The sequence below is a fragment of the Ambystoma mexicanum genome, chromosome 9, assembly GCF_040938575.1.
Source record: "Ambystoma mexicanum isolate Mex_15411 chromosome 9, UKY_AmexF1_1, whole genome shotgun sequence".
In the NCBI taxonomy this organism is placed as follows: domain Eukaryota; kingdom Metazoa; phylum Chordata; class Amphibia; order Caudata; family Ambystomatidae; genus Ambystoma; species Ambystoma mexicanum.
In genome coordinates, this window is record NC_090931.1 from 142322919 (window position 1) to 142348835 (window position 25917).

General features: G+C 46.2%; 2 protein-coding genes across 2 annotated transcripts in view; one reads left to right on the forward strand and one right to left on the reverse strand.

The window, feature by feature from the left end:
• Positions 1-25917, reverse strand: part of LOC138487766 (uncharacterized) — a 263072-nt gene that overhangs the window by 161673 nt on the left and 75482 nt on the right. Inside the window, exon 4 of the mRNA XM_069614315.1 lies at positions 22491-22577. Coding sequence (XP_069470416.1) covers positions 22491-22577 — 87 coding nt within the window. The remainder of the gene's footprint in view (positions 1-22490; positions 22578-25917) is intronic.
• SC5D (sterol-C5-desaturase) overlaps positions 1-25917 on the forward strand; it is a 220354-nt gene that overhangs the window by 41846 nt on the left and 152591 nt on the right. The gene's annotated exons all lie outside the window — the stretch shown is intronic.

Here is a 25917-nt window from a genome sequence, read left to right on the forward strand (position 1 = left end):
GTGCAAAGAGAAAAGCAAAAGGCAGAAGAGAAAGAGCGGGAGCAGCGAGAGATGAGGAGAAAGAGTTAGAGGAGATAGAGAGGAAAAGGGAGGAAGATGAGAAGGAAAAGCTAGTTTTGATAAAGAGAGAAAGGAGGAAGTGGGAAATAGAGCAGCTCGTAAGAGAGCGCAAACGCAAGGAGGAGCGCACAGTGAGGGACATAAGGCTGAAAGTGAGATTAGCAAGTTTTGATGATGGCGAAGGAAGAGACGAGCAAGCAGAGCGAGATCGCAGCGGAAAAAGTGATAAGGCCGCCACGCTGCCAGATAAACCCAACACTGGGTCCTCCATGAGGGGGGACTGCGAGAACTTGATTGACCTGGCAGGGGAACCACAGGGAGACTGAGCTTCCATGACAATTTCGGCAATGACTTGGGAGACAGAGTCAGAAGATGACATGGCAGGGAGTGAGAACGAGGGAGTAGGGCGACTTGTTCTTCGGTTGACAGGAAAGCACACTGATCGGAGCTCTACATGGGTAACAGGCAAAGATACAGCGGGATTGTGGGGCGACAAGGATGAGAGACCACATCGGACACAAAGGGCGATGTCACACAGCATAACAGCACAGATGACATAACCCTGTATGCGCAGAGACTTAGAGACATTCCAGAACGGAGGGGAGAAGTGGTTAGGGCCTTCACTGCCACAAAATACACTGGGAGACTGGATGGGGAGGTTGGGCTGACACAGTTCCCCTTAATGGAAAAGGGAGGGGGGCGACCTCAATACATACCATGGAAGCATATCAACAAAGAATATTTGAGATGTAGGCTACCCTCGTTGACCGCAGGTGCAGGGAAATGTATATTTACGAAATGCAGAGCATGACATCAGGGCAGAAGTTAGCAGTGGGAGACATAAAAGAGTTACTAGTGGCAACCCTCGAAGAGGCTGCCGATGACATATGGAAAAGGGCTGGATACCCAGGAATAACCACCCAGAACACGGCGCACAATGGTTAAACATTTGATAACTTCTGAGCAGCCATATGGCAAGCTCTACAGGCACAGTACCGAGACATGTCAGATATTAGTGTGATTATAGCACACAGAATGGGGGAAGACAAAGACCCCCTACAATATGTTCAGGCTATTCAAGAGTTATGGCGCCTTAAAATGCGAGGACTGTGGGGCAAAAAAGTGGCATTATTCTATCAAATATTATGCCAAGGGTTACCAGTGCAGGTGCAAAGGCAACTAAAGAAGTTGGTGGGGATGGAGGCAAATCCAAGGTCAGAAATACAACTCGCAATAGTACATTACTGCAAGTTAATGTAGGAAAGCGTGATGAAAAAGCATGAGGAAAGGAAGCAGGCAGAGGCGAAGTTAGTGCACAAGAAACTGTCTAAATATGCCATGGAAGGGGCAGTATTAACAAGCACAAAGGAGAGAGCGCACCACAAAGACAGTATGCTCCGCTGCCCGCGGGAGGAGGATTCATAAGGCAGGGGATACGCAGCATGGGTTCTGATGAAGAGGGAGGCCACCAAGGTGATGCAGGCTTTGGCAAATGCAACAAAGCCAAGGTGGATTTTAAGGAGGGTATCGCAGGTACGTGGAACCAATGCAGCAGGGTCCAGAAGGGTACTCTGGAGGGTATCAGAGGCAAATAAAAGAACCATCCCAGTGATGGATGTATGGACAGATATGACATATCTCCAGGGTATGTAGAAGCAGAGTGGGGATGCCACAGAATGGGGGAATTCAATACCAGCCAGCATATCCAGGGGAACAGAATGAGCATTATGCCCAGGACCAGACACAAAAAGAAGGACATGCACCAAACGCATACCCGCAGACACACCAGTCCATGACACAGACACCACAAATGCAGGCGCTGGCACAACAGTATTCATAGACACCACAGATACCGCTGATGCAGAATAACACACAGTCATCATACACAACACATCAAAATGACGGGACACTGGCACACACAGACTCCATGGCAACGACTCCCATTTGTAAACTAGGGGGGTTACAATAGTGGGGGCAACCCATTCGCAGGAAATGGAATGTCATTATACCTTCAATAGGACAGCCCACAGACAGACCTGATATGTTCCATCCTATCGATTAAACCCAACCCATCAGAGGAACCACGCATAGTGGCGACAAAAGGAGACAAAACGTCCTCCTTTCTTGTAGATACAGCGGTGACTAGATCCTGCATCCGGGAGGGGAAGTATAGAATGTCAGGTGATGCCATGAATGCTCAGGTATTTTCTGGGGTGACGGAATTGGTTCCATTTACAGATGATAATGCACTTTCTATAGGAGAGCACGGCCTAACTCTACCCTTACTGTATTCTGACAAGACACTTGTAAACATAATGGGGGGGACATCATGAGAAAACTAAACATAAGCGTCTCATTCACTGACAAGGGGATAGTGTGTTCCACACCTGGGATACATCTTCCAAATGTGATAGAAATTATTCAAGCTTATTGTAGGCGCAAGGTACAGAGGGGGGTGCCAGCACATGAGGAACTATTTCGATATGGGACTGAAATAATAGCATGACTCCCAGGGATTCAGGAAAAAATGTGTACATATTTAGGCCAGAATTACCTTTAGACGAGAAGGAAGTGACGATGGTGCCACTAGAATGCAGTCATGGTGGACGACTGGATAGCAGTACATGGGAGAGATGACACAGCGCAAGCAGGGTGATAGTCATCACTGTGGCAGAAGAGTACCGATTGATTACAGTTACAGATGAAGAACCATTCAAAGACAATCGATCAGATCACGAGGTAGTGTTTGAAATTAGTATTATATACTGGGTGAAAATACATCACAGAAAGGGTGAAAATACATCACAGAGAGGTACCGCAGAGAATGGCGATTATGCTACAAGCACCGCCGACATTTCTCGAGGAAGACTTGGCCAACGTCTCCGGCATCTTATGGACCACAAGTCACTATGATGTGGGGCTTCTGAAAGGGATTGGAGCAGTGAAAATAAAACTTAAGCAAGAAGCCATTTTACCACGAGCTAGGCAATATCCCCTGTCGAGAGAGGCAAACAAGGGTATTTATTAGACAATTGCTGCACAAGTGAAGCAAGGCATCCTAATACCACCAGAATCACTGTGCAACATGGCGGTGTACCCTGTCAAAAAGGCAACAGTGGGTTCATGGCATTTTAAACAGGACTTGCACCCTCTGAACCATATTGTAGAAGCAGAATTTTCTTTATTTCTGAATCCTTCACAGTCATTAGATTTGAAGAATGGTTTCTTCTCTATACCACTACACCCAGATTTGCAAGACTTAACTTTGTTTCTATATAAAAATAAGAAGTGGAAACATACAAGACTTCCTCAAGGGTACTGTGAATAACCATCCATATTCAACAGGGTCCTCCAAATGGACTTAGGGAATGTAAAATTGGAGAGCGTTTTTATACAGTACGTAGACGACTTATTGATTTGCAGCAAGACAGAAACAGGGTAGAGACGACTCTATGCACATGTTGACTGGACTAGCAGAAAAGAAATATAGGGGATTCAAGGCTAAACTACAATATTGCCAGAAAGAGGTATTATACATTGGCTAACTGATATCAAACAATGGGCGAAAAGTGACACCAGATAGAGCAGAGGCAATATGCAAGACAGCAAAGCCCACACAAGTAAGACACATACAGCAGTTTCTAGGACTATGTAATTATTGCAGAGCATGGGTATTTGACTACAGCACTTACACTAGGCACTTGTTAAGTGCACTGAAGGAAGCACAAAGAGGGGAGGGTATATTACAATGGACAACAGAAATGTCTGAGGCATTTGACAAGCTGAAAGAAGCACTATGCACAGCTCCAGTGTTAGGGATCCCAGACTATCAAAGTGAATTCGTCTTATTCTCACACTCCAATGGAGTGGTTATCACGGCAGTACTGACACAGAAGAAAAGAATGGGGCACAAACCTTTACAATATTACAGTGGGAAATTAGACCATGTAATGAGAGGACACCACGCGTGCAAATAGGCACCAGCTGATGCTGCATTTGCAGTACACAAATTAGCGAATATTACCATGGGATGCAGTGCCACTCTTTTTGTGGCGCATGCTCTCTTCGCAATACTGGAAAGGCCCAAAAGTACATGGACAACACACAGAGCTTCAGGGTACGAGGTGTTACTGTCAAACCCAGCTCTCAAGATAGTGAAATGCCGACTTGTCAACGCAGCGACTTTCATCGCCGAACCCGTAAAGGAGGGCGACTATGTGCGCAAATGCACGCCCAACATAGAAGAAGAATTTAGCATTCAACAGTTGTAAATATTGTAAATCCTGCTATTTTGAAAGAACTGTATTTCACATCCAAGACCTATTACATGCTACCCTTGAGGATAACTATAACATTGTACATAATGCCTGTAATTTCTGTAAATGTAAGTATCTTGCTTGTAATTTAGTTTTCACAACTGACCCCTTGTAACTAAGCTTTGCATTATCCTGTAACTGCTGTGCCTTGATACCTCTGGGTCCTGTGCGCATTATAAATAATAAACAAACAAACAAGAATTCAGCGACACCCCAAAGGTACAGGAGAATGCACTTGAGGCAGGATATGTGCTTTATATTGACAGTGTTTCAACGATTGACATAACGACTGTGGAAAGACAGACTGAGACATCAGTAGTAAGATTAAAAGAGAACGGGACGACCGAGGTGGTGACAAGAGCACACCTACTGTCACTTTTATCAGCACAAGCAGCAGAATTAGTAGCAAGGGCAAGGAAGTAACAGTGTAGTCAGATTCAGCCTATGTTACATCCACAGTGCATTCTGGGCTGTCACGTTGGCTGAGGTTGGGTTTCAGACATGCTGACGAGTCACTGGTGCAGCACAGACTCCTATTGGGCAGACTGATGGAGGTACTCCAGTACTCACCGCGCATGGCAGTGGCAAAGTGCCAAGCACACATGAGGGAGGAGGACCCCTTCTCTAAGGGCAACAAGGCAGCTGATGTTGAAGCAAAACGTGCCGCCTATTTTGGGTACCTTTTAGAAATGGATGCTTCATCCCCAGCGTGAAATTATGCGCAAGCAATGATATTAAAAGAAGGACCAGTGACACAAATTATGGAATTGCAGAGAGATGCACCAAAGGAGGAAAAGGAATTGTGGATAAGGAGGGGATGTAAAGTGTCTTCAACAGATGCCTTATAGCGACAAATCAACACAGGGAAAGTGGGAATGCCATTCTCATTATTGCACGCTGCCCTGACACAGTTACACCATCCTACCCATATAGTGAAGGAGGTGCTTGCTGCTCATATTGGAGAAGTTTGTTTCTGTCCTAATTTGGCAGAACATATGGCAGAATTCATGACTAATTGTCTAGTTTGTAAACAATTTACAGCAGGTCATTGTCAGAATCCGAGGTAGTTGAACTCGACTAATTCCATCTTTCGACTAATTGACTCCCAGAGGAGTCAATTAGTCGAAAGATGGAACACCAGATGAAGGACCAGGCTCTGGAAGGGAACAATGGCAAATTAGTTTACAGGTCAATGAAATCAAACTGTGCAAGGACTAGCACGACATACACTATAAGACAGTAACTAGCCAGACACTAACCTAATTAGATGTTATCTTCTATCCTGGTTTAGGAGGCTTCAAGTCATCATATACGTCCCCAATATCCACACTACGAATAAGAAGATGCAGGATTAGCCCTGGGTAGTTTACAGAAAACAAGATAGAAAAGAAAGATGCCAAGGACAATGACTTACCAGGACGGATTCTTGTTGTACTTGAATAGCCCCACGGAGCAACCAGTGTATTGTCTAACCTGACGGCACGAGGACGCTGGACGGGAACGAGATTCTCTAGTCCCAGGACTATCCCGCCGGCACAAGGATGCCTAACGACCTGGGCACTGAGTAATAAGCAGTCTCTAGTTTGTGGCGCCTTGAAGAAATACACTGGTGTGGTGTGGAGAAAGTTCACTGAAGCCAACCCAAAGTGAAGATACAATGTAGCGTATTCAACAGGTCCAATTCTTGGAGTAGGTAAGACGTTCCGGGTCCGTTAACATGCGGGCGATGCGGTATCAATGCAGCAGGCTGAAGGATAGACAGAGGCGTTCAAGGTCTGTTTTACCTTGCAGATGATGAGGTATCAATACAGCAGGCAGAAAGATAGTCAGAGACGTTCCGGGTCTGTTTTACCTTGCGGACGACGAGGTATCAATGCAGCAGGCAAAAGGCAATTCCGTAGCAACAGTCCGGGTCAGATATGGGGTTTTAGAAAACAAGACAAGGTACAAAGTACAAGGATACAATACAGGGTAGCAAAGAGTACGAAGCTGTGATCTTTAGCAAAATCAGAAGCAGGGATCTGCTCAACCCTGAAGTATTTTATGGGTTGACATGGTAACCAAACTCCTCCCTGAAAACGTCACACGTTTGAACGGGAATGTATCGGACGCCAAAAAGTCGCCATGGCAACCTATGTCTGGCACACAGAGGAAATAGAGGACGGTGAAAGCGAGAGAAAAACAAAGGAGGCTTTTTAAACATAGCTTTCTTTCTGCACACAGCTTGTCCCATAACTCGGCAAGTGTCCTTAACTTTAGGCTGTATGTGATCACACAACAGAACAGAATCCTGACAGTCATACACTAAGGGTGGTCAGAGGAGCCATACCTCACCCAATGGGTCCATTCCAGCATCTGCACGTCCACTATGTTGACATGCTCCAAGTATGCCAAGGCTACCGCTACATGATAGTGGTTGTGTGCCAATTTTCCTGATGGATCGATGCCAGTCGCTGTTCCCATTTCTGATGCCCTTACAGCGGCGAAATTCCTGGTTTGAGAAATCTTGCCATGATGGAGCTTGTGCGAGGTCTTGCAGTCTGACAAGTCCTCACTTCGCCAATGAGATGTTTCACCACATCACAACCTTGCTGGGAATACAACACAAATTCTCTTGTGCTGATTACCTGCAAGCAAATGGAACGTATGACCACCTCAACGGGCTGCTTAAAAAAGGCATTGCCAAAAATTAAAAAGACTCTGAATAAAAGCTGACTGCACTGTCTTCCATTATCATTATTCGCATTGCGTAATAAACAAGGTCTGACCACCATTTAACCCCACATGAGGTGGTGACAGGATGGTGCATGAGACTTCCCCTGGCTCCTCCCACCACGGCTCTAAAAGATGCAGAAAAAATGTCTGATGTATTGGGTCAGGAAATGTAAGAGTACACTGCTTCCTTGATGGCTATTGCCTCTTATTTCTCGTCAACTGCAGGGACAAAGGGAGAGGCCTGAAGCAAGAGGAGAAAACAATGACCCAGAAGCAAATATGACCTTTTGAAGCAGCCACAGCTGTATCCAGGGGATCAGGTCTTGCTAAGGGACTTTACCAGGCGGTGGTTTAAGCCACGTTTTACAGGACTGTATACAGTGGCGCAGGTCATTGATCGAGCAGTAAAACTAGAAAGGAAGAAAACTTGGAACTACCTGCGAGACATCAAGCCCCGGAAAGTGGTGGCTTCTCCTAGCACCAACAACAAAAGGGCCAATGATCAACAAGCAGAAGAACAAAACAATTGCCTTGAACCTTCACAACCCAGCAGAGGACAACCTCTGATTACTCGTTCCAGAGTGAGAGAGATAGGGAGAGGACTTCCTACACATCTAGTCAGGGCGCACTGTCTTTTTATTATTTTTCTTTCTGCACACTGACAGCATTCATCGTGAAAGTGTGACTGTTATTCTTGCATTGTCCCATGCTTCCCCTTGATCCCCATCCCAAAACCTTCGAAAGCCCATTTGTTAGGAGATCCGACAGCGCAAGAAAGCACCATCCAAATGTTTTTTTTGTGTTTTTATAGCTTATCTGGCCCATGCATACCCACACCTAGGGATAGGAAACCCATTTGTGCTTGCAGTACTTTGTGTTCCTAGAATAGGCACAGTTTGGGAGAAACTATTCCTTCTTGCAATGACCCAACACCAAGTTTGCTGTGCTTGAAATAATAAAATACTAATCCAATAACTCCTTTTCTAGCGCATTGCAGGCAAAAAACATCTTCAGGACTATGCAAGCATTCAAGGAGGTGTAAGTGATGGGGGCATTATTAAAAGAATGCTTATTGTGCCATGTAGCTTATTTGCATGTGGTATTTTTGCCCTCATCTTTTGCCGAATGTCATATATTGCAAGTGATACTGCTGTTATCTCTACTAAAATAACCCCAACTACAGCAGGTGGAATGACCATGTCAGGTGGAAAGGTAAGCACTGTAAGTACAGTAAGGAGAGGTAGACGCAGTACTGATGCAGACATGGGAGAGATGGATCTCTAGCTCACTGATAGTGCTCGAATGTGGTACAAGCACATGAATGAAGGAGGCAAACAAACCACAGGGGAGAGCTGCTATGTCTGCTCACTAATCCCCTATGACATGAGTGCCTCCAGAACGTTTGTAGTAACTGAAATACCAGCAGCCAGAGCACAATGCCTTATGTACCTGTCAATGTTTACTACCCAAGGAAGATTCCAAGGGAGAACAGCAACATTAAGATGGATGTCCGAGGCAGCATTCCCTTAGGAAGATAGTTACTCAAAAACACTTACTGGGAACTAGACCAGGCTTTACAATACATAACTGATGGGCAACAGAAGGGGTGTGGCTTGCAGCCATGTTGTGAGGTTGTAGACGCATAGCTCCTGCGTGATCCGGTATTGATTTACTGTAAGTTACCAGTCTATAACTCTACGGACCCGAGCAACAAGCAGCGCATAGTGCTCAGGACATGCTACCGCATTGGAAGCCGAGAACTGGGAGGCTGCATACGGTCCCACAGCAGCACCAGGAGGGCAGCGACATGCCGGAGCATGATGGCCAAAATGGCGTCCGCCAAAAAAGCGAGAGACCACACTGGGCACAAAGAGGAGTGCCACGCCTGAAGGTGGACTTCGGGGCGACATAGTGCTGGACTGGCAGAGGTCACTTGGAGAGGTTACCCCAGGAGCAGGCAAATGTGCTTGAAGTGCTGGTGGGCCAGACGGGGAGCGAGGATCACAGACCACATCAGCGCAGGAGGATTAGAGGTGGGGATGTCAGACGGAAACCGACGGCAGGGGACCCTACGTGCGCTCAAGGGCAGGTGCTCCGTGGATGTGCAGAGGAAGAGCCGACCAGAAGCACAGTGTGAGGAGCCCCAGCAGAGACAGGCATATTTCCCAGATCAGAAGGACATTGGAACTGGGTCACTTGCGGTGAAAGGTGAGACTGGTGAGGAGCAGGAAACGGCAGAAAGACAAAGGGGCACCTGCACGACTGCGGCATGAGGTGAGCCAGCCTGAAGCATGTTGGGAAGACTGGGATGTCCCAAGGGACACAGGACACTGGGCTAGACCTGCGCCGGCTGGCTGGCATGATGTGAGGCGAGTCCCAGAGAGCAGGGCAGCGAGACCGCCACTGAAGACAGGATGTGCTCAACCCGGAGAGTGGGACGCTTATAAAAAGAAACTGCAGGCAGAGCCGGCCCATTGAGATTATAGACTGGCACAACCTCTGGCCCAGGAAGCCACCCAGGGAGACCGCTATGGCCTCAGAGAGCAGACTCTAAGAACGTGTTGCCTACAACTGGAACAGCGTATGGAGAGGGCTGGCACCACACCACTGACTGAGAGTACTGTGGCATGACCAAAGAGCACTCTGGGGGACCTCTCACCCCACGGGGGATGATGAGGGGAAGCGGTCCTTGTGGAAGTACCCCTAATTATCTGTAAGTGGGATCAGCAACAGGATTTGAGGACCCTACGGTAGATAGGATAGAATCTACCAGTGTTGGGAAAACAGCTGATACCCTGACAACAAAGAACACATCCCTTTCGGAACTGCCTGGGGAGACCGTGGGAGCTCCGGGGAGGTGGCTATGGGAGTGGGAGGACGCCCGCTCACCAGGATACATGCCAAGAAAACAAAACAAAGGGAGAGGCAAACAGACAACGATGGAGGCCTACACAAGAAAGGAGGACACCATTTCCTGAACCACAGGGTCACAAACGATGGAGGCACCGGTGACTTCAGCAGAGACCCAGCTAGGGACAGGACCGATCCGATCAGCGATCGCCTCACTGAATTATTGATTGGGACGAGCAGAGGCACAGATTCAAGAGAATAGGGTGCATATCGAGTCAACGCAGTCAAATGTAGCGCTTCTCATGGAAAAAGTAAAAAGCCTGGAACAAAGAGCAGAAGACGCCGAAGGCCGAACCAGAAGGAACAATGTGCGGATCTTTGGTCTACTTGGAGAAGGACCGGACCCAACGTCATATGTTGAGAAATTGTTCCTACAGAAGATCGGAGCTGGGAAGCTCTCACAGGGCTTCACAGTGGAGTGGGTGCATATATCCCTGAACAGAAGACTGCCGCCCAGGACCAAACCTAGACCCATAATAGCCAAAATTATGAATAACAAAGATTGAGAATGTAAATTGGCCTTCTCTGGGGCGGTGGGGCCATCTGCAGAGCATCCTCAAAAGTGTCAAATTATTTCAGATTACACCCTGCAGGTACAAAGGAACAGGGCCCAAGTCAGACTCATAAAGGAGAGCCTGCGCCGAGCCAATAAGAAGTACATGTTGATTTACCCAGCTAAACTCAGAGTTATCCAAAAAGGCAGGACATACTTCTTTGAGTCCACGACGGGCGCACAAGACTGGATGAATAAGGTGGGAATTACGCCTCTACCGGACAAACAGAACAATTGATCCGACATGGAGGCATAGACAAGAGGGGGCAGCGGGGAGTTGCATGAATGCCAAATGAGTTCGAAGGTACAATTATCCGCAAGAAGCAGGGACCAAAACTCACCTGGCGTTAAGGTGGGATTGACAAAGCTGCAGACTTGGAAGGTGGCAGCACCTACTCCCGTAGGGTTCATTTATTGGGAGTACCAGTTTAAGGGTACTCACCGCTGTACACACCTCAAAGGTGAGATGGCCCGGGGTGCAGTGAAAGTGGTTAGGCCTGAATATTCCTGGAGCAATTGGGTCATTGTGTTGAGGGTTGAACCTCCCCGAAGTTTACCTTAGTTGTTGGTTGGGTTTTGTTTATTTACTGGGGAAACACTATCCTGGAGAGGGCATAAGGAGTAATTTGGGGAATTCCTGCAAAGCGAGACAGAACTACAGAGTGGAGGCGCGAGTGGGGGGAAAATCACTCATGAATAGTAAGACTTATTGGGAACAAGGAGGGTCATGGCTAGTGGTGTCAAAATAGCAACCTGGAATGTTAGAGTCCTTAATGGGTATATTAAAAGATTGAGAGTCCATGATTACCTTCGTATGAAGACAATTGACATATCGCTCCGCAGGAAACCCACCTTACTGCGGAGAGACAGGACATCCTGGCGAGGAAATGGGGTGGGAAGCTGGTGAGATCACATTATTCTGCATTCGCAAGGGCGGTCCTGATTGGCATAGCACCCACTGTCCCCTTAAGAGTACTGGAGATGAAGCAAAATGACAAAGCGAGGATGGTAATAATACATGGGTACTTGGAGAATTGTGAGGTTTGCTTTGTTAACACATATGCGCCACACCATGATGCAAGCCCCTTTTTTAGTTTACTATATCCACGGTTGACCATTCACAGAGAGGCTCATTGGGTCTGGGGAGGAGACCTTAATTGCACACTAGACCCTTCCATCGACAGGTCAGTTTGGGAAATACAAGAAGCCAGCACACCCGGCCAAAACACTGCTAGGACTGTTGAGACACCTAGGGCTTGTGGACGTATGGAGGACTGAGCATGGGCAGACACAAGGTTATTCACACTACTCTGCCCCACACTCCCTGCACATGTGCATAGATTAGCTATTTACTGGAGCAGAGATGGCCGGAGAATTTGGGAGCACTGAATATCTACCCAAGGTGCTCACGGGCCATGCCCTGTTGGTTACGGTGTGGCGGGAGACCAGATACAGACCACCAATCCTAACATGGAGATTACGGCTGAAGCATTACAAGATGACATATTCAGGGAACACATGGCAGACAGGATAGACTGTTTCTTTGAAGTAAATAAGGGCAGTGTGGATAGTCGGGGTGTACATTGGGAAGCCTTCAAAACAGTGATAAGGGGAGAAGCAATTGGAAAAATGAGCGGCATTAGAAAAGAACTACTAGCGGATCTTGCCTCTGCAGAAGAAGACATAGCGGAGGCAGGACAACGACACATCAGAAAAAGGGGGAGAGAGGGGGGATTGACCCAGCTCAGACAACATTGCATGGCGAAAGGCTAGGTAAGTTCAATTATGCCAAGAACACAGAAAGGTAACATGGAGAAGGGGACAAACCTTGTAGGTTGCTGGTGTGGCTATGCTGCAGGGAGGAGAAGAGGGAAATGATCTGTGCCATTGAAGATAAGGTGGGAAAGTGTGCAGAACGCAAGCCGAAATAAATGCAGTGTTTGCTGAATTCTGTGAGAAGCACTATTGTCAGGAGGAGGTGGGACACTATGAGGAAATAGGAGAGGCCTTGTCCCAAATTGCGTTACCATGTCTAGACCCAGAAAGGGCAGAGATATTAGATGCCCCACTTGCGATAGAAGGACTACTGCAGGCTATTAGGGCACTCCCTACAGGTAAGACACCGGGAGAGGACGGGCTGCCCTGGGAATTCTATAAAAGAATACTCCGAAGAGCTGGTGCCTAAACTGCTAGAACTGTATGAAGAGGTCTATGAGCGAGGAGTGTTGCCAGAGAACTTGCAGGGATTTATTATTGTACCAGTCCCGAAACCTGGGAAGCCCCCTTCCCAGTGTGGCTCTTACAGACCTCTCTATGATAAATGTAGATTGTAAAATTCTTACTGCGGCCGTGCCATCCGTCTCCCGAAAGTAATAGGTACATTGATACACCAGGACCAGACAGGCTATGTACCAAGTAGGAATACGTCCTGGAGACTGAGAAGACTAAATCACTAGATGGCACTAATTCAAGGGATGAGCGGTGCACGATGGCCTCTCTTGACTCTGTAAAGGTGTTTGATTCTGTCAGGTGGGAATGGCTGTATGCAACACTGGGATGATTTGGCATAGGACCAGGCTTCTTAGGATGGGTAAGGATGATATACAAAAAGGCCTACAGCCAGGGTATGGACAGGAAGACACATTTCTGGGAGCTAAGAATTGCAGGGGGGCCCTTGACAAGGGTGCCAACTGTCTCCCATATTGTTTATCCTGGCCCTGGAAACACTGCCAGTGTTCCTGAGGGCAGAATGCATGGACATAGGCATCCCTGTGAAGGACACTAGATATGTCACATCACTGTATACACGTGTCATTCTGCTTTACTTGAGAGACCCAGAGGATAGTCTCCCGTATGCATTAGATGTGCTAGACGGGTACGCACAACTCTCTGGGATACGGATTAGCACAGAGAAATCTCACCTGTTCCCACTAGGCAGCGTGCGAGGCACTGAGGAACGACAACTGCCGATATTAGAGCTGAAGTGGTCACCACATACATTTAGATATCTGGGGTGAACGTCTGGCATGATTTTTCAGATGCCCACAAGGAGAACACGCAGATGGCAATGAACGGTATTGGCAAATCCATGCAGTTTTGGAAGACACTGCTGTTGTCAGTGGCCGGAAGAGCGGCTCTGATAAAAATGGTAGCGCTCCCGCGTATACTATATCATCTGGTGAACATTCCATACGAGCTACCCGTCAGATTATTTCAGAAAGCGGACAGTATCATTAGGGAAATTCTGTGGGGGATGGGGGGAAGAAACAGGATTGCGCTGAGCACATTGCAGGGGGACTGTGCTCAAGGAGGGATCAGGGTGCCCAACTTTGAGCTGTATTACGTCCGGGACAACTCCAGTCCATTGTAGACTGGTTAGCATATGAGGCCTTGCTAGATGCACAGCTAGTAGAGCCCTGGCAGAACTTCTCTATTTATAGGAGATACTTAGGGTGAGGCAAGGGATTCCGCTGCGAGGGCCACATCCATTAATGCTCAGCAAGAGAATGTGGAAAAGGACATGAAAAAACATAGGTACTGAAAACCCATACTCCCAGCATATCCTACTCGTGGCAATGGTGGGCGGACACTGTGAAATGCTGAAGGCAATTAGAACACACTGGGAAGATAAGGGGGTAGCCACGGTGGGAGAACTGACAAAGCAAGGGCGGTTAATGGACTTTGAGATGTTAACACGGAAAGGAGGGATCCCAGCGGGGCAATTCCTGTTGCACATGCACATAGCCCAGAATATGTTCATGAAATAGATAAAGGTGCGCAATGGGATGGAAAATTATGCCACACTAGAGATTTTATACTATATGTCAGACGGAGGCCACATAATCTCTAGATGATATGAACTGTTGTTGAGACAGCAAGAACCTGCAAACCTGAGAGTATGAAGGAGCTGGGAGATAGAGCTAGGGGGAATGTTGACTGATATAGAATGGAGCACTGCTCTATATAAAGTAGATCTCGAGAAATGCTAGGTTTAAACTCACGCAACTGTACCGAACACACTGAACAAACATGACTCCAAATAGGATTTTGTTCCTCCCAGGAGCAGAGAGACAGGGTTGCCCCAGATGTGACGAAGAGGGGGCAGGACTGTTACACATGTTTTGGACCTGTCTGGTGATTAAAATATTCTGGTCATTAATTGCAGATAGAGTGGCAAAAGGGGGCCTCCAGATGCGTGAGTGGCCACTGGAGGACTGCCTATTGGGCATGTTCCTCCGGAATAATGGGCATGCGCCTCCTGCCTGACGAAAATGAAAGATTTGATATGCATATTAGCAAAACGCAGAATAGCCATGGCCTGGAAGGCGGCAGCGAGCCCTAACATTAATGCACGGTGGGGAGACCTGAAGAGGTGGGCACTGGCAGAGACAGCGGTTTGGCACAGAGCAAGGCGTAGGGGCCTGAGAGAAGTAAGTGAGGATGTGGATTCCTCGAATACGCTCACACAGATGTTTAACACCAACTCATAGATGGAGGTGATGAGTCAGGGAGTGAACCCCAGGTTAACTAATAAGACATGGGTATTAAGATACAAGGGGTTAATGAATCTGAAGGAGTACTGTAATGTCGATGTCTATATATAAATACTTACGTGACTTGGACAGGGCCAGAGAGATGATAACCCTCACTGAGGTGAAACATTCAGCCGCCCACCTGTAATACTCTATTAACAAGACTTTGTGTGTGATGCAAGAGTTTGAATGTTTACAGAAAGCACAAACAGCTAACAGACTCTGCAGGAAGGAAAACAGACGTATTCACTCTTGCGATACTCCTCGGGAGAGGGAATGCAGGCAGAGGGGAGGAAGGGATTGTTGAATGTTTTGTTAAATGTATAAAACCAATTAAAAAATGTACAGAACTGATGGGCTACAGAAGGGAGAGACAAAAACAATACCACTCTAAGAATTGCCATATGCTAAGAAGGGACTCAAGTAAATAGGAGGCGAACAAGTTGGGACTGACCACAGATGCTTGTGTATGGCCAACCTTACACAGCTGAAGGATGTAAGGAGGGAGTAGTCGCAGCAAAGCACATACACTCTTACAAGTTCCGGTAAACATAGTACAAGCAGAAAACGATAAATGCCTGAAAGAATGGGATGCAAGTGCAAAGTTACTGACCTGGGTGGACAATGAAGCTGGACCAATGCCCATAATACCACTGAAGAAAGCAGCATTATGCTTCCAGAATGATGGAGCAGTAAAAGTTGGGGAAAACAAAGAGTGAAAGTACACAGAAAAGCATCCAAGCATGAAGTTTGGGATGGCAGTATTAATGGATCATTAGTCTGTGTGTGGATCTAAGGCAGTGGTCTTCAAACTTTTTTGGCCAGGGCCCCCCTGAGCAAAATTTGGGCAGGTCGGGACCCCCCAGAAATGCCAAATGGACAGTATATATTGCGCGCCGTCACCTGCTCCCATCAAAGTCGCTGGGCTCCCTCATCCCACTCCTACCCAGTCGCTGGTCTCTCCCCACCCCATCACACACCCAGGGCTCTCCCCACTCTGCTCCCATCACTATCCCATGGTTCCTGCCCATTGTGCTCCCACCATAGTCCCTCGGTTCCCCCATCCCGTTCCCAACACAGTCTGAGGGCCAGTGGCGGCTGGTGAATCTTTTTTAAGTGGAGGGGCATTAAGGGGAGGTTCGGGGGGGTTTCCCCCTGTGAATTTTTTTTAAAATAATAGGTTAAAATGTTGCATTGTAGAGCGACTGACCCTGAGGGAGTTGGAGGTAGAGGAGTGAAGAGCTCGAGAGGGGAGGTATTTGCGGAGGAATAGCTGAAGGTATTTTGGACCGAGGCCCCAGAAAGCCTTGTGGACAAGGCAGAGGGTTTTGAATGATAGATGTCCGGTAAAAAGATACCATCCCTGTCCCCTGGGCCCCACTGGTCCTAACACAATGAACATGATTATGTGTATATGCAAGGCGCTGCACATTCATACAGCAATCACTCTATCATTCACATGAGCATCCATCACCATACACTCACTCATAACGCATCCATACACATGTTTAAATAAAAACAATGAACATAAACGTACCTTCTGCATTGGCCTGTGTGTGGGTGCTGCTCCAGCTGCTCTGTCCGTATGTGCGAGGAGGCGCAGGAGCTCCCCCTCGGACATACAGACATGCAGTGCCCCAGCCAGCATTTCCAATGAGCTATGCAATGCTGGCGAAGCAAAACGCCCCAGCACTTGCATGGCTCAGTGAGCATGTGCGGCTGGGGAACTAAACTGAACTGTCAAAGGGAAACAGTGTTTCCCTTTGACAGTTCAGCCAGCCCAGGAGCACTCCATTAGCTGGATAAAGCAGCTGAGGGAGTGCTCACTGTTTCACTGGGCTGGCTCCTTAGCTCCTCCATAATGGGTGAGGGGCCACTATGCAGTTAGTAATGTTGACCATTGTTGCTGAATATATCACAATTTACTTACATTTTAACACAAAGCACCCCTTTGGGTACTATTGAAACAGTGGGCTTCATAACTACTCTGGCGGTAGCTGTGCCGGTAAAACCGGCACGGCTGCCACTGGAGTTGCATCCGGGTCTGGCACCCGCGAATGGGCAATTACTAGGTCATGCCGAGTTAGGCGGACATGATAATTGCCCTTTCGAAGGTGCCGGTGGATCCCCATTCCCATTTGAGCCCCATATGGCTCAAATGGGAAGGGGGAGCTCGGATGCACCGGCACCGTTAATAACGGTGCCGGTGCATCCGACAAGCTGAGGTCAGACCTGGCGGGGGCTGTCAAGCACCCATGAGCACAACTCTTACTATGGCGGAACGGTAGCAACGGTGCCGGTAGCTTACCAGCACCGTTGTTACTGGTCCGCCATAGTAGTAATGAGGCCCAGTCTGTGACTAAAGGAATGAATATCCATTTACAACTGTGGGCCACTTTTTCATTGTTGCCTGAGACAGTTTCATGCTTCAGCCCGCCCATGTGGGCCACACCTGCCCATTTCTTCCAATCTAAAAAAAAAAAAAAAAAAAAAAAAAAAAAATCTTTTTTCATGCTGAGCTCTCAGAGCCCCCCTGGGATGCACCCGCGGACCCCTAGGGGGTCGCGACCCACAGTTTGAATACCACTGATCTAAGGCGCATGAGAAGCTGCCACCCAACTGGGGAAGAGTATGTTCGTTGGTACACATCAATACGCCAGCCCTAGTAGTACCACAAAAGGACATCAAAACAGAAGACATCCCTAAGATAGACAATGCAAGAAGAAAGAAGAGGTCAGTGGAAGTGAGTAGAGTGAAAAGAGAACTACTTCTCATCAGTGTCTGAAGCCTCTCTGGGCGACGTACCACCTGAACACCAATTATTCAGTAGAACAGAGATGTTCTTTGTGTCAGTTGTTCCAGCTGGACAGACATACACATATGCAAATTGGCTACAGATTACGAGATGGGAGCTGATGAAGGCAATACATTCAAATGTAAATGGCTTCAATGCGATAAAATAAGAGCTTCGAGCTGTAAAGTTGATGGCCCTCCAGAACAGATATGTTCTAGACCTTCTCACAGCAAAAGATGGAGGAGTTTGCACCAAGATCTGGTCTTCTTGCTGTACATTTGTGCCCGCAAACGATGAAGCAAATGGCAGGTTGTCGAAAACGGACACCAAGCTGGAAGAGGAGGCAAAAGGAACAGGAAAAGATCAAAGCTGGCTGGCGTATATATTTTCATGGATGCCAACATGGATGGAAGATGGACTAAATGTATTACTAGAAGCATGAATATTGTTACTAATAGCACTATGTGTAATTAAGATCTGTATTATGCAATGCAGCAAAATTACAGAGAAAACAATAGGGATGAAAGTAATAGGAAGATATAAATACAAATGATGAAGAAGACAAGATAGTAGAAGAAAGAACTAAAATAAGGTCACAGATAAAGGAGTGCCCATTGTTCTCGACCGAGATGATAACATTGGATGACCCCGTGGACAAAAGGAGCAACTGGGCAAAATGGGTAGGGTGCAACCCAGAAGGAGACTGCAGTTACATGACATGGAGTTTCGATGACCATGCAAATTACCATGGACATCTTGGAGGAATAACAAAGATATGGCTGCCAAAAAAAACGACAGTGAATAGGTTTGGTGGAGTGGTCGGCACGTCGACCAAAGGTGGGACTGAAGATAGGGTCCCTGTAATGCCACTCTTGACCCCCATAAGTATGACAGCACGAAGAGCAAGAAATGCAAGATGCCAGTCACTGTCAGGAGGGCCAGTGAAATCTACATATGTGAACAGATACAGTCTCAGACAACCATTCAAACCTTATACAGCTGATGTCTTCTTGGATTCCGGTGCCTCAACACTGATCATGGATGCAGGTGCACCACTGGACCTGATTGACTAATGATAAATATCTTGATGCTATTTGAGACACCACAACATAGTAACATTAGCCACGAAGCAAACTAGCATCCCTGCACGAAGTTACACGGACACACACTAGCACACACGAAGAACATGCTAACAAAGTTCGGTAGATAGAGGACAGATACATATACATACTGTGGAAAGCCTTTCTTATTTTCTCTCATTAGCCAAATGCAGAAATGCAAGAAGAGATGCAGAGCAAGCTTGCAGCCGCTTATTGCAACTAACCATATGGAACTACAGAGTCGTATAAGGAACCTGGAAGGACCAAGTACCACTAGCCCATAAGGACAATAACACAATATAGACATACAGACATTATAGCATAACTCTAGTAGAATTGCATGAAGCCACAGGCTTCAGAATATGGGACGGAGAAAAACAGATTTTGCAGCACACTGTCCATAGCTGGTACTCACAGCCAAGGCCAGATAATGAGCAGAACATTCCTGGCCCCATAGACAAGAAGCCACCTGCAAAATAACAGAAAAAATCCTCACTAATTGCAGACAGAAAAGCTCAATTTTGCAGTCTTCAACCACGCAATCTGACCAAGCCGAACAATGGCCATTTACCAGTGGTGGGAAGAGGAGCAGTTCCCAGCGAAGCAGACAGGAAATGATACAGGTGTTGTTTTACAATGTTGCAACCTGCAGGCACTCTAAGGCAAAGTGGTTATACCAGTAGCAACAACGGGGACACAGTCTTTCTCCTCACCATGAGAAGGTACATATAGCGCAGAGAACAGAGCTAGGTCCCAGGCCTGAGGAGACCCCCTCCAGCCAATCATGGAACACAGTTCCATTGGTGGATGGCAAAGGGCTTCGGCCAATGGTAATGCTGCGACCCTGCAATAATGTAATAGATCCTTTTTGGGGAGGGCTCAGGCAAAGTCATCTGACATGTGAGGACCAGTCAGCTAACATCTATAGGTGTCGGCTATAGGCACCACCACCCCAGTCACCCAATTGTGTAAGCTCTTAGGTTTTTGGGGAAGAGCCCCCACTTGTGACGCCACACCCCAAAAAAAGCCCCTGGCACGGGCTCAGGATCTGTGATTGTTGGAGATGTTCCTATTTCCTGTATGATCCCTGTTTGTTGTGGAAAATAAAGGACAGTTCTAACTTGGCCTTGGCTGAGTACTCCGTCTGTATACCGGGGGAGGATTTGTTGGGCCTGGGTGCTCTGAATGGTGAATGATTAGTGTGAACCCCGAACCTCTGGTATACCTAAACATTCTGATAGAAGGTTTTCATTCAAAGATGGACAGTCTTAAACACTATTTATACACTTTCAAAATACCAGTCTGGGAAAGGCGAGGGGGACAAATAGCATCAATGGGCTTTGCATGAAATCAAAAAAGGTTTTGGGAACATAAGCGTGACCACAGACCTTTATATACGACAAATATATCTGTGATAAAAGGGTTGCATGCTTAAATCCCCAACTATACTCTGTGCTTGGTGCACATTCCATTTTTCACAACAATCCCCATAGTATTACTCTGATTGCTTCTAAGGATGCCCACAAAATTGTGTGTGGCAACCAGCTGGCGGCCAAATTGTTGAATGGTGCACGTTTGACTGGAGTTTAGGGTGACCATCTAACTTCCAGTTTGGGCATAAAAGTGATCATTCCTCACTAGGAACATTTGTAATTCAGGATTTGAGCCAGAACCTTTCAGAGAGATGAGTTCCCCAAGGAAAATGTAGGAAGCTCTTCAACAGAATCATTTGGACCACAAGACACTCCACAGTTAAGCGGCGCCTCTCTCATGACCAGAAGGAACTGTGCACTGCACACATTCCGCTGGATCTAGGGGGACCAAGTGGTGTTTCCTGACCCCAAATTCTAAGTACTGCATCTTTCTGTCATCTGGGCATTACTGTTGCCTCTGCTGGACCTTTCATTCAAAGGCTGGGCAGAGTATCAGGGCCCTGCTATCATACTCCTGACACGAAGGTCTCTAGTGGCGTGTCTTGCTGCACTGTGTTCTATCTGCGAATAGTGAACCTGTTAGGGTCACCATTGCACTATTTCTGACCCAAAGTCACAACGCTGCTATTTCTTTGCCTCTATTTCATCAGGGCGTCTCTCTGGCTTCAGCTGGGGTTGAAAGTATGCCCCTCGTGGCGCTAGGTCTTCATTTGCTGACCTTGCCAATACTTCTGATTATGGGGATATCTCTGGTTTCTGCTCCAAGGGCTGCTCTCTATTGGTCCTTCAACGGCGTGATCCCAACTTCCTTCCTTCATTAGATCTTTTTCTCAAATGCCTCCAGAGTCTTCCTCATGTGGTTGACCCAGTCCTACAGTGCTGCAGTGCTACTGTGCTGACCACTGCCCATTGAGCAAGCAATAGCAACCTCTATAGGTGCTGCTGTTTATACCACTGTGGATTCCGAACCAGTGGTGATCGCATGGATCGTGGGCTGCCCTTACTCACCAATGTACCTTGATTCTGTGGTCCCATGGCTGTAGGGATCCTCTGCTGCCCACCTGGAAACGAACCTCTGTACACCTTGGCTAGTAACATCACACTCACATCTCCAATCTCCCTTCCAAGGGGTAGTGCTTTGAATCTGGTGTCCAAACCTCTTCAGTGGGGCACCTCCGCCCTTCTGGAGGTCTTCCTTGGGCTACCTTTGTTCGTGGGGCTATATGTGCAATCCTCCTATTCCATTGGAGGACATGGGACATTGGCTTCTCATGAACCACAGGCTAATATTGGGGTTTTGGGGCTCGGATAACAGTAGGGGCCTGTGATATACTCTGTGGACCTTCCCTCATTCAGTGTTAATTACATTTGCTTACTTTACCCTTAAACCATCCTTCAAATTCTGAAGAGCTGCGTTGACTGCACAGCCATTTGATCACTTAGTGAGTTAGGATAACTCATAGCAAACACCCCGTAAGTCAAATTATTTGATGTAGACCTAAAAATAAGTCCTACGAAAAAAGATCCCTAGTGCTCACTGTGTGCCACACTTCTCCAAGACAGAACATGGCTTTTGAACAACAGAGATCAACATTGACTTCATTGAGATCAATAGTTCCTTAATAACTGTAGATTTGGTGGAACATAGATCCAGGGATTTGGGGTATTGCATTATCATAGACATAGAGGAAGCAGTACATATTATGACACCGAGGCATATAAAGACATCCCACCCATATCAAAAGGTGTAGGCATAGGGTGGTACAGTTTGCCGAGCTCCAACATACACATGCCTTGAATCTCAGAGGGGATGGGAATAAGTTCAGGATGGCAGATCTCAGATATACAGAAGGCTTGTAGGATTGAGTTATGCAGCGGAGGATGGCTAGTGTGACCACATTGATATAGATTTCAGGGAATAATATTGCACTCATTATTTTTATATTTGGGTATGTGTCTAGGATGGTATCTCTAGGTTACTGCTGTGCACTGCACTGTAAAGAAGAATGAAGTGACAGTTTTGGATTGGGTTTCAGTGCAGAATTACTCAATATCCACTCTCCTTGAAGTTGCTTACCTCCATTTCCCCTCCACGGGTAAAGGTAAACTTGCTTTCTTCCCTGGCCTTGGATGGAAGCCCAGATTATATGGAGCATCTGAAAGACTAAATCGGAATTTAGGCATAAGATAAAAGGAAAACCATAAATTGCCGGGCAGTGCTACTGCCCCATCGCAGAATAAACCCAAGGCAAAGGTCCAACAGTGTTTATCCAATGGCCACTGCCCTTTGATGGCGTATAAATGATATACCAGTCCTTAAGGAGCACATTTGAACTACAAATATGTTTGATATTTTAAGGAACTAATTCACAATGTTGTTATGAGCAACTGTAACTTATCATTGACTTAAACCTGGAAAGGGGCATTTGATTGAGTAAGATGTTACCATGAGTTACTGTGGCTTACCCCTGATTTAAACACGGGGTGTTCCATTCACAAAGATTTCAATATAACATAGACTTACTAATAATAAACTAGAGATGGCTAAATGAATAACAAAGATTATACTATGGAAACTTTGACTTACGAGGCATAAATCAGTTTCTTGTAGTAAGTGAGGAGTACATTCATTTTATTTAATTTATAGAGCGTCTTGCGCCAAAGGTGCTGAACAAACAATATCAAAATCAGTACAATTCATCAACATAAGTACAAATTAAATCAGAAGACAGGGAAGCCAGGGAGTTAAGAGACAAGAGAAGATGCAAGAGGTTAAATTGAAAAATGCAGCGAGATGAGGTAGAGTGAAGTGAAAGGTGAAGGGAGTTCCAGTGTTTGTGGGCCAGGAGAGTAAAAGCGTGGAAACGAGAAGAATCACATGGAGGTTTAGGAACAGTAAGAAGACATACGTTTTGTGACCTTAGGGGGCGGCAAGGGACAAAGAAAGAGTAAAGTGGAAAGATAGAGAGGGGCCAGGCCATGACTACATTTGAAAACAATCGAGAGAAAATGGCAAAGAAGACGAGATTCAAAGGGGTTTAATGGAATCGAAAGTAGGGATGGTGTAATAGAAGGCCGAGGGGGGAAAAGAGAAAAAGATGCATGGAGGAATTATAAACAGAATGATAAACAGAACGAAGAGGAAAAAAGTGGGAAGCACAAAGACCAAGCAATAAAGATGAGCAATAGTCAATTTGGAGGAGGAGAGTAAATCAGAGTAACTCCTTGAAATGTCTTTGCAAATCATTAAGTCAAGGCTAAGTCAGTGTCATTTCTTAGTGAATTGGCCTCTACATTTATTTGGCATACTTCTGAAATTTGGAATACACTTAATTCTTGGAAATTCCAGTAGAACATTAAGGTGCAAATTACAAACAATAACTTGTTGTGCATAGTGTCAACCAAAGGGTTGAATACAGTCTGTGTAAATAACTAGACAGTGCTACTGTTAAGGTTTTAGGCACTGTGTTGTGATGAATCAGGGGAGATCAGCCCAAAGACCCTGGCCCAGGGTGGCCAGGGAAATGCAAATGCTACTGATCCTGACCCTGTGTTCTGCGGGAGGATCACATCGGAGGGGACTCAGATCAGGAGAATTGGGAGAACCCTCTAACCAACTTCCCTAGTGATCCCATGGGCTTAATGGCCTATTGTAAATCTGAAGCCTTTGATAAAAGAAGAACCAAGAACATTAGGGACTTCAAGTCCCATAATGCTCTAAGTACTGAGACGAGGAAGAGGGGCTCAGAGGTGCAGAATTGTAGTGTGAAGTCTAGTGGTTCTAATGACCCACAGCTGAGGGGGACTTTAGAACATTTAAAACCCCCTTCAGGTGCAAGCCATTAGAAAGCAGCAGTGGGAACAGCAGAAGCAGAAAGAAGACACTGGGGTCGCTGCTGTGTTTGCAACGGGATGCACTGCTGAGAGAGTCGTAGAAGTTAAAACTCCGAAGTGCAGAGGACACGCAGTGGGAAGCGGTGCTGTGACCGGCTGTCCCATAGGAGAGAGAACCTCTCCTGTTCTGACACCCTACTCCGGTAGTTAGCGTTCACGGGAGCATGTGAGGAGCGAGGCAGACTTCCTTTTCGAAAGGCGTGGGCCGCAGGAGTGTGTTACCAGAGCGGTCAGATAACCAGGACCAAAGAGAGAAGAAGAAGCTGAAGCAGCAGCAGTGGGTCGAACAGAAGCACAGGAAAATACCTGTGAATTGGTCTTCAGTAGGTAACCCTGGGGCACTCCCCAATAGACTGTTGGCTGCCAGCAACATTGTTGAATACCGAACTAATGAATTAAAGCAATTGTGGCATAATACTCCTATTAAGAGAAAGCGAGTGGATAAATATTGTAACCAACATTAAAGTAAAGAAGGGGCAATATTTGAACAAGATGAACGTAATCTACAAGAAAATACCAACCAGCATTGCTTAAACCAAAGAAAGGCACATATAAATAAAAAGGGATACAGCTTTCCAAAAAGGGGAAACCTGAACAAGAGACATTAGCAGCAGCTAACTTATGTTGTAGAAGGAACGCAAAGGAGGCAGGAAAGAAGCCCTCCTTGTAGAAATCATCAAGGGGGAGAGCATCATAACCTGCATTGCATGTGGCAAACTTCTCAGTGGAACAAAAAGCATCAATTTGTTTTGTATCCTTATGGAAGAAGTTGTTATCACCAATGTTGTTGTTGAAAGTCAAAGACTTTTCTAAAGTTTGTAGCAAACTTCCACACAGAGTACTGGTAGTAGTGATAGAAGTTTCATCCTGGCAGGCGAGTATATCATGAATGGGAATATTAGTGGTTAGTCCTGGCAGGTTAGTGGACCAGGAAGAAGACATTGAAGTACTGCAGTGTGGTGGAAGGTTGTGATGGAAAGAAAGTGGCATGTTGATATGTTGAGATGAATTATGGTAAAACCATCCTGAAACTATTATTGTTTATGAAGAAGAAATGTAAAAGTGGTTATTCTTCAAAAAGAGAAGTTATATTGAATACTGGCTAGAAGTGTGAAGATGTATTCTTTTTGGTTTATGAAGCAAGAGCATGTGGAAACATTGAACAATCATTTCAAAGAGTGAAAAATCTTGTTTTAGCAATCAAATCAATCCAAGGACCAAGTAAAAGACTTATGGAATGAACAGAATTTTGTGTTGCCTTTGGAGCAGAACTTGATTATTGAAAAGAACTTTCTTGGTGGGAACCTTGGTTTGGAAAGTCTGTCATTAATCCTGGGGAAGGGGATCCGACCCAGGTTACACAGATATATGTTTACAAAGTTTATGTTTGAATATAACTGTTATTTTATGGAGTTTAAATGGCCATATGATACCTGTATCATTTTGTTGTATAAGTGTGAAGGACAGATACCTTTTGATATACAAGTGTTTACCTTTAGTCTTAGCTTAACAGGCAGGGAAATCCTTGTTAGGTTAGGGAAAGTGAGGTTTTTTCTCACCCGTATTATTTAATAAATTGGCTACTTGTGAGAAAACTCCATCTACTTGTC